Raw genomic sequence first — 10,159 nt, forward strand, 5'->3', positions numbered from 1 at the left:
AAGAGTCCGTGGTAACTGAAAATTTACATTTTTTTGTGCCTTTAATCGACGTTTTTCATAAATATTCACACAGAAATGAGTTCTTTAATGGCCATGAAATGTATTGAGCCAAAACAAAATGGTATTAAAATTCACAAACCTGAGGAAAAATGCAAGTTTCTTCATTTTGATTATTTTGACGAGAGCCTGATTCCACCATGCTGCCTCAAATATTAAAAAAAAAGAACATGACATAATGTAATCCCCCACCTTGTTCTTCAGCATGCCACTGTTGCTGATGACGTTCTTGAAGATGTGCTTCCCCACGTGTGTGTCCACAGCGCTGAGCGGGTCATCGAACAGGTAGACGTCGGCGTCATAGTACACGGCCCGAGCCAGGGACACGCGCTGTTTCTGACCGCCGGACATGTTGGTGCCCTGTGGGACACAACGAGCAGGGTGACAGGACAGTGGTACACACGTAATGGGGTGCGTTTTTCAAATGTAGTTGCTGTTGTTGTTTAGTTTTAGAACGTGTTTTACGGCACTTGCAACACAATACCGTCATATAAGTGTCGAAGAATAGATTATGTGTTACAAGAGAGTAACATACTCAAAAAAGAAGGGGGAGATAAGGAGGACAGATGTTTGATAGGAAAGATGGAGCAAACCACTCCAGAGCACCCGCCAACCACACAACAAGGAGGGTGAGAGGACAATGGCACACACGTAATAGGGTGCGTTTTTCTAATGTTGTTGTTGTTGTTGTTGTTGTTGTTGTTGTTGTTGTTGTTACCGTTTTTGGTGGTGGCGGTAGGGTGTAGTTGTTGTTGTTGGTGGTGGTAATGATGGTTTTTGTTGTTGTTGTTGTAGCTGTTGCTGGTGGTGGTGTAATATTTTGATTGTTGTTATCTTTGTGACGGTAGCGGTGGCTGTTGTTGTTGCTTTGATTGTTGTTGTTGTAATCGAGATATTGTTGGTTTGGTAACTCTCATTGTTGTTGCTACTGTTTAGATAATGGTAGGGATTGTTCTTTTTGTTGCTGCTGCTGTTGATGTTTAACGATCGCCTAGGCACAGCGTCGGGTTGCTTTGTCTTTTTTAAGCTAAACAAGGCACGGCACTTAGTTGTTGTTGTTGTTGTTGCTGCTGCTGTTGCTGCTGCTGCACCTGTTGAATATCTTCACCTTCCTCTTTCATATCATTTCTGTTTTAGTTTTAGTAACAGTTTTACGTCACCTGTAACATAAACAGATCATATTATGAGTGCCAACGATTAAAGGCATTACGAAAGTAACAATATATAAAGAGAAAAAAAGAGGAAATAAAGAGGATAGATATTTGATGACAGGCGCCAACCACAAAAAAGCAGACACCAAGCCCTCCCCCTCCCTCCCCCTTTCCGGAAAAAAACGAGGGAAACCCCCCCCACAAAAACACCAACTATTTCCTACCTTTCAAGCGGGCAAAGTAGTTTGAGTTATGAGTTTCTTTGTGTGTGCAGAAAGTTGTTTGGGTTTGTTTGTTTTTGTTGTTTGTTTTGTTTTTTGGTTGCTGTTGTTTTGGGTTTTTTCGTGGGGTTTTTTTTGTATTTTTGTATTTTTGTATTTTTTTTATTTTTTTTGGGGGGGGGAGGGGTTCCTGACCTTCTCGCCAATTTCCGCGTTTTCGCCGCCGATGAGGATCTCCAAGTCGTGCTGCAGAGCGCAGGCTTTGATGACGCGCGTGTAGCGACTGTGGTGGTAACGGCGGTCAAAGAGGATGTTCTGCTTCACCGTCATGTTCTGGATCCAGGCCTGCTGGGGCACATACGCCATGCTGCCCTGCGGGAACAGGTGGGGGGGGATGTGTGTCTGTGTGTGTGAGAGAGAAGGGGGGGGGGGGGGGGAGGAAGAGAGAAATTATTTGTCACAGTGCTTACAAAGTCGCCCCACCCTCTCCTTCCCAAGATGTGCGATCTCCATTAGGACGGAGGCAATTGGACAGAGAGCCTTTTCAACTCCCTAAACAACAAACAGTACAAGAAGGTCAAGTTGGCGGTTTAATGGAATTCAGTTCTTCTGCTAACGACAGCTAAGCGCTTAGCCACAGACGGTGGCCTTGAGGCCAAAGAAATAATAATCATTAATGACAGTAATCCTTTAACTGAAGTGTGTAGGATAACAATAGCAATTAAATCAAAAGTAGGTGAGTGGCCAATTGCGTCAGCATTATTTGCAGAGTATCTGTGTAAGATAAACTTTGACTTACGAACTTTTAGTTTTAATAAGAGTTTCATGGCATTTGCAACACAATAAAATGATATAAGTGCAGAAGATTAGAAGTGTTACAAGAGAGTAACAAACACAAAATGTAGGAGAGATCAGGACGACAGATTTTTGTAGGAAAGAAGGAGCAAAACACAACAGAGCACCCGCCAACCACCTGCTGACCTTCGCACTTACCCTCACTGTGACGTCACCGGATACTTTCTCAACCTCTCCCAAGATGGCGGAAAGCAAAGAGGATTTGCCAGCGCCCATCTGACCAACAACAGCGACAAGTTTCCCTTCCGGGATGTTCAGGTCAATGCTGAAATGTTTTTTGTTGTAGTATGAATTTTACGGGGTTTCTTCAACAATTAGGTCATACAGTGCCAAAGATTAGAGGTGTTGCATCTATCGTCCTTATCTCCCCTTCTTCTTTTTTATATTTGTTACTCTCTTGTAACACCTCTAATCTTCTGGCGCTCATATGATCTAATGCAGTTGCGAGTGCCGTAAAACCTCTACTAAAACATTTAAAAAAGATGTGTTACAAGAGAAAAACAAATGCATAAAAAGGAAAGGAGGTGAGATGGAAACGATAGATGGTTGATAAGAAAGAAGGAGCAAACCACACCACAGCACTCGCCAATCACCCTCATATAATTTGTCTTAGGTATGGCAGTTGAAATAGTGTCGTGAGGTCTCTAACTGACAACAAAAACAACAACAACAACAACAACAACAACAATAGCAACCCCCCAATTTTGCATTTTCATAGAATGACTAGTAACAGATGATTTAAATCTGGGAAAGAGTAGGACAGACAGGAACGATAGAGAGAAAGAAAGGAAGCAGGACTTTAAGCAAGCAATAGCCCCTCCAACCATCCGCTCTAAGAGCAATGACAACGGCCTTTTAATAAGTTGGGCCTACCTAATACACTCAGGTCTTACCATAGCGGCTAAAAGAGATAGGGGACAACAATGAGAAGATTCAACCAGTGCATATGTGTATATGAAATTACAAACAAACACACGCACACACACACACACACACACACACACGATTCTTTCACGACTTACTTTTTCAAAACTGGTGGCATGTTTCGGTCCCAAAGGAAAGTTCCGTTTGAAATAGAAATGCCCTCTGAGGAAATTAAAAGAGAAACAAGAACCAATCAATGAATTTAAAAGTAAGAAAAAAACAGTGAATTTAATCTTACACATTTCAAGTCTCCTTTTGAAACTCACTTTTTGCGAGACAGTACAAGCACAGCTTTTGACGTTTTCCTCATGTCCCTTTTCATAGAATAAAAGTATGTACACATTTTTTAGAAAGTAGATCGTATAACACCCTATTCAATTCTATTCCAGTTTTTTTTAAATGATTTTATAAGTGAGTGAGGTTTAAGTAGTTTTAAAAACAGTAAAATGAATATTAGAATGCGACAAAAAAGACTCAATTGCGAACGCAGGACACTCTTCTTTGTAGGTAATATTATGTGAAACTTTGGAACTGTTTTCCAAATTAATGTAAAACCCAAATTGATGTCGTGTGAAAAATGTATTGAAACGATCAGTGACATGAAACACAACCAAAACAGCTAACTTGTTTAACTTAAAATATGATTTACTTTGTACTTAAGTACTGTAAGTTCGTTTCTCGCTTAACCAATGTTATAGACAGTTTTTACTATTGTTTTTATTGCAACTACCTTTGTTTCTTTCGTAGCAAACAAAAAACAAATACAATTAAAACATTTCAAAACAAACACACAAAAATTCCCCAAAGGTAATTGTACTGCGGTGCCTTGTTGTACAACTTCTATCGTTTCTATTATCATACACATTTGATCGCTTTTAAGGATAAGCGGGCTAACCAGGGGTTGCCAGAAATCTTGACCTACAACAAAAGTGGGCGCTGCACTACCTATAGGAGAAGTTGGGCTTCATTGGTGTGTATATTTGTTCGGTTATAGAGAAAACTCTCCTTGTCTTTTAAAGAAACTGAACAAGGTTCCATAAACGTTACCTTCGATTTCCTCAAAACAGCATTTTTTGGGGGGGATAGCCCCTTTGTGCTTCAAAGTGATCATTTCCAGTTTAATTCTCTTTCTCATTATCATTCTCATTATTATCAATTATTATTATTATTATTATTATTATTATTATTATTATTATTATTATTATTATTATTATTAATATTACCTTCCTTATGACTCTTATTGTTATCAACATCATACCATTACAAGTAACGTGATTACAGGTAATATCCCCCTTCTTATCGTTGTAGTTTAGTCGTCGTTGCCGTCTTTGTCGTTGTCGACCACCTTTGCCTGCTCCTCCTCCTTCTCCTCCTCTTCTTCCACCTCTTCCTTCTTCTTCTTTTTTTTTCTTTTTCTCCTCCTCCTGCTCCTTCTCCATCTCCACCTCCGCCTCTTCGTCCTCGTTCTCCTCCTCCTCCTCCTCATTATTATCATCATCATCAATTTTATCATCATCAACATCATCATCAACATTAACATCAACATCAACAGCGGCAGCAGCAGCAGCAGCAGCAGCAGCAGCAGCAGCAGTAGCAGCAGTGGCAGCAGCAGCAGTAGCAGGTGCAGCATAATAATCATTATCATTTTAAATATTGCACAGTAAGAAATAAACATGAAGACTTGGATTTGTTCGTTGGTTTGGGTAAATGTTTTGACACTAATAATGGACTGCATTAATATAGCGCATATCCACTTATGCAATGCTCTATGCGCACTGTTGGCTCAGTTTTGGTTAGAAAACTTGGATTGTTTAAGAGAGAGTCATGGTCTTATTAACTACTAGGCCTAGTTCATATATGTTTCAAAATTTAACCCAGTAGGGCTTCATCATGAGCATAATCCAAACAAAATTAATTAAATTATATTACAAAGGTGCTAACCAAAAAAAATTAATACAGGAAAACACAGAGAAAATGAAGTAGCGCTATAAGCCTAGCTTTATCCTTCATACCCTTATTATTATCGTTTTTATTATTATTATTGTTATTATTATTATCATTATCCTGATCATTATCCTTATTATTATTATTGTTGTTTTTATTATTATTATTGTTATTAATATATTATTATTATCATTATCATTATCATTATTATTTTTACTATTGTTATTACTATTATACCATTATTATTATAATTGTGGTGTTGAAATGTAGGAAAACAAAAGGAAGTCTCTCTCTCTCTCTCTCTCTCTCTCTCTCTCTCTCTCTCTCTCTCTCTCTCTCTCTCTCACTCACTCTCTCTCTCTCTCCCTCTCTCTCCCTCTCTCCCTCTCGGAGAAGTATATAACAGTAAAATGGATAGGGTGAACTCTTTTAGTTTTAGTGAGAGTTTTACGGTACTTGCAACACAATAAGGTCATAAAAGTGCCGAAGATTAGAGGTGTTACAGGAGAGTAACAAACACAAAAAAGAAGGAGGAGGGATAAAGACGATAAATTTTTTATAGGAAAGAAGGAGCAGACAACACCATAGCACCCGCCAATCACCCACCGGGGACTCAAAAGTTCACTCATCATCATCATCATCATCATCATCATCATCATCATCATCATCATATGTCCTCCCCTCCCTCCCTTCCCCCCACCCTCCCTCCCACTCTCTCTTCGTTCCTCTCCTCCCTCCCTCCCTCCCTCCCTCTCTCCCTCTCCATCCCCCACCTCCATCTCTCTCTCTCTCTCTCTCCATTCCTCCCCTCCCTCCCTCTTTCACTCACTTTTGTCGTATGTCTTCAGTCGCAGGGACCGCACCTGGCCCTCAAAACTGCTCTTCTCGGCCATGGACTCCCGATTGACATTGCTGGAGTCAAGGTCTTCCCCAGACAGGAACTTGCGGAGTCTCCCAATGGAGACGTGGGCCTGAGGACAAAGTATTTTTTTTTCTAAGAGTGAAATTGAGTTTTTGACTGAGTTTGAGTAAAGAAAAGCACATCGATACGATAATGGTTGTTGTTTTTGTAGGTTGTTTTTTTAAATTCTAGTTTTAGTGAGAGTTTTACGGCACTTGCAACTCAATAAAGTCATAATATAAGTGCCGAAAATGTTTGTTTCAGTAACAGTTTTAGAGCACTTGCAGCACAACAAGGTCATATAAGTGCCGAAGATTCGAGGTGTTACAAGAGAGTAACAAACATGTTACTAGGGAAACATACAAAGAAAAGCACAAACAGAGATAAGAAGGCTAGACATTTAAGAGAGAAAAAGGGAGCACAACATAAAAGTTTTACGGCACTTCCATCTCAATTAGTTCATACAAGTGCCGAAGATTAGAGGTGTTATAGAACAGTAACAAACACACCAGAGCACCCGCCAACCACCCGCTGCCATCTGGCACGGGTTGTTTCAGAATGCTCTAAGGTCTGCTGGGGTAATAGTATAGACTGTGAAGGGCATAGAGCTTGCTGTTGGGCGGGGATTTGCGCTACACAAATGTTCTATATTATTATTATTATTATAATTATTATTATTATCATTATTATTATTATTATTATTATTGTTATTATTATTATTATTGTTATTATTATTATTATTATTATTATTATTATTATTATTATTATCTGCGAGTATCCTTACCGAAACCAGATCAGTGATGATGTTGGGCAGCCGGTTCATGGGTATGGAGAGGATGTTGAAGAGGATGAGGGAGACGAAGGCCGTGTTGGAGTCCAGGACGCCGTCACTGGACACGAAGATATACGTCACAAACGTCGTGGTGGTCACCTGGGGAAACGGACCAGGCCGGTCAGTACATTCTTGTACATCGTGCAAATCACACATCGTCAACAGGCTGTCCAACTGCTTAAGTTTTAGTAAGTGTTTTACGGCACTTACAACACAATAAGGTCATATAACTGCCGAAGATTAGAGATGTTACAAGAGAGTAACAAACACAAAAAAGAAGAAGGAGAGATAAGGATGATAGATGTTTGATAGGAAAGAAGGAGCAAACCACACCAGAGCACCCGCCAACCATCCACGTGTTTGAGTCTGAGTGAAGTAGAAGCACACCGATACGATAACGGTCTTGTTTAGTTTATAGTTTTAGGTTTTGTAAAAGTTCCGCCTCACCTGAAACACCATTAGGTCAAACAAGTGCCCAAGATTAGAGGAGTCACAAGAGGAACACAATTACAAAAAAGAAGAGGGATGAATAATGGACGATAGGTCTTTGATAGGAAAGAAAGAGTAAACCACACCGGCGCAGTTGCCAACCACCCACTGTCCAACTGTTGTGGCCTCAATTTTATGTGAGTACAGACTAGCACATTGACAGATTAATGGCACTTTAATGCTGGGGAAAAAATGACAGACAGACAGACAGTAGCAATAAATGGAAAGTAAAGACGTAGGAGCTACAAGTGGCGCGGTCAAACCGGTCTCTTTAATCCCAGAGAGCAATTCTTTTTTCAGGCAGGAGACAAAACTGTTTTAATGAAGTGCCTTTCAAAAACAGAATGTGAGTCTTTTCTTGCTTCTTTAAAATTAACAAATTAAAATTTAACGACTAGTTTTGCGAGCACATGCAACCGAAAGCGCAGAACAAGAAACACCAATACATCTGTACAGTTGGCCAACGATATAAAGGCTTCTTTGGTAATAAATATCACACGATATGGAGGTAATAAAATATATTAAATGGTACATTTTCAAAAGCAAATCACACAATTAGGTTTGTTTGATATTATGAAAAAATGTCCTCCTCCTCCTCCTTCTCCTCCTCCTCCTCCTTCTTCTTCTTCTTCTTCTTCTTCTTCTTCTTCTTCTTCTTCTTCTTCTTCTTTTTTTTTTTTTTTTAACACTGTTAACATTTACAATAATTGCTATTACCAGTAACACTAGTCTACAAATTTTGAAAACGTTTCAGCTTCAGGGCCCCACCAAAAACAACGAAACAAACAAACAAGCAAACAAAACAAAAACAAAAACAACAAACAAAAGAGCCAAACAAACAAACGAACAAAACAAAAAAAACAAGAATTTTAAGAAAACACAGCCATTTTGCCAACAATAACTTCCTGACTTCCTCACCAGCACAGGCGAGCAGAGCCAGCTGAAGACGTTGATGATGTTCAATATGGCGGCCGACCTCAGCAGCTTCAGCTCCCGGCCCCTCAGAGACCGGATACGGTCCTCGAACGACGTCTCCCAGGCGTACAATTTCAGCACCTGTTTAGCAAGAGTTTGACGGTATGTGCAACACAATAAGGTAATGACGTAAATTTCAGCGCATGTGGAACATATATAATAAATATATTTCACATTTCAAAAACATATCTGCATGGATACCGCTAAGTTTTGGTACAAATTTTACGGTACCGGCAACACGAAAAATTCATACTATAAATAGGCCCCTACGAAAGATTAGAACTTTGTTTGTTTGGGTAAGCAAAAGCACATTGACACTATTATGGTCATTTAGTGGTGGGATGAAGTAATGGTTTAGTTTTAGTAAGAGTGTTACGGCACTTGCAACACAATAAGGTCATAGAAGAGCCGAAGAGTAGAGGTGTTACAAGAGAGTAACAAAGATAAAAAGAAGGAGGGATGATAGAGACAATAGATTTTTTTTTATAGGAAAGAAGGAGCAAACCACACCAGAGCACCCGCCAACCACCCACACAGAAGACCTTTGGGAGGCATCGTGGTGTAATCAGACGCTAGCCAAAGTTATGATATCAAAGATATCGGGACTTTTTCAACAGTCTTGCAATTTTTAGCCAATTTTCGGGGATCAACACCTTTTATATCCATTTTGAAACACTTTTCACTGTGGATTTTACTGGGAAAACGTTGATTAAAGACACAAATTTAAAAAGTAAATGTTCACTTTTCAAGGACTCTCAAGCTATTGAAACCAACAAACTTGAACGACCATCTCCTCGCAACCTTTACGTCTGAAACCAGGCGACCTCACCTCGTTGAATTGCAAATACCTAGTCTTCTATTCAAGACACATGAGTACTTTTTCACCGAATAATAGACAAGTGAACAACCTCTAAGATGATGCCAATAGCTCCACATGCTCAAGAAACTTTATTTTAGTTTTAGTAGAGGTTTTACTATGAGCGCCAGAAGATTAGAGGTGTTACAAGAGAGTAACAAACATAAAAAAGAAGAAGGGGAGATAAGACGACAGATGTTGGATAGGAAAGAAGAAGCAGACCACACCAGAGCACCCGCCAACCGCTCAAGAAACTGACGAGTGCCCGATTCCACCCCGTCGTGACCCATTTAAAGAATAAAAACATACCTGCGTGGACGCGGTTAAGTTTTAGTACAAAGTTTACGGTACTTGCAACACAAAAAAGGTCATAATATAAGTACCGAAGATTAGAACTTTGTTTGTTTGAGTAAGCAAAAGCACATCGACACACTTATTATGGTCATTTAGTGGTGGGATAAAGTGATGTTTTAGTTTTAGTAAGGGTGTTAAGGCACTTGCAACACAAGAAGGTCATAATGTAAGTCCCAAAGATTTGAGGTGTTACAAGAGACAGACAGACAAACACAAACAAAAAACAAGAAAAAAGTAGGATAAGAATGATAAGGATTAATATTTTAAATATGAAAGAAAGAGTCAACCACACAAAATCACCCGCCAACCAGCACTTCCTACCTTGATACCGCTGAGGATCTCGTTCATGATCTTTAACCTCTCGTCCTTGACCCTCAGCTGCTCCGCCTGGGCCCGCTTCGCCAGCACGGAGATGCGCGCGTTGAGCGGGATGAGCGCCACGATGACAGCCACGCCCGCCACAAACGACACGCCCAGTTTGTCGTTCAGGAAGTAGAACGCCATGCAGATCTAAAGGAAACAACAAAAAAGAGGGGTGATGAGGTAGGGGGGGGAGGTGGGGGAAAGAAGCGTGACAGAGCGGAGACAGAAAGAGGCAGA

The 10,159-nt window shown here is 40.0% G+C and overlaps 1 protein-coding gene across 1 annotated transcript in view; it reads right to left on the reverse strand.

The window, feature by feature from the left end:
• Window positions 1–10,159, reverse strand: part of LOC101863239 (multidrug resistance-associated protein 1) — a gene marked incomplete in the record, with an annotated part of 65,654 nt that overhangs the window by 21,276 nt on the left and 34,219 nt on the right. The window contains 7 exon segments of the mRNA XM_013091192.2: window positions 250–417; window positions 1,625–1,801; window positions 2,423–2,549; window positions 3,307–3,370; window positions 5,982–6,123; window positions 6,838–6,984; window positions 8,293–8,430. Coding sequence (XP_012946646.1) covers window positions 250–417; window positions 1,625–1,801; window positions 2,423–2,549; window positions 3,307–3,370; window positions 5,982–6,123; window positions 6,838–6,984; window positions 8,293–8,430 — 963 coding nt within the window.

The sequence above is a fragment of the Aplysia californica genome, unplaced genomic scaffold, assembly GCF_000002075.1.
Source record: "Aplysia californica isolate F4 #8 unplaced genomic scaffold, AplCal3.0 scaffold00030, whole genome shotgun sequence".
In the NCBI taxonomy this organism is placed as follows: domain Eukaryota; kingdom Metazoa; phylum Mollusca; class Gastropoda; order Aplysiida; family Aplysiidae; genus Aplysia; species Aplysia californica.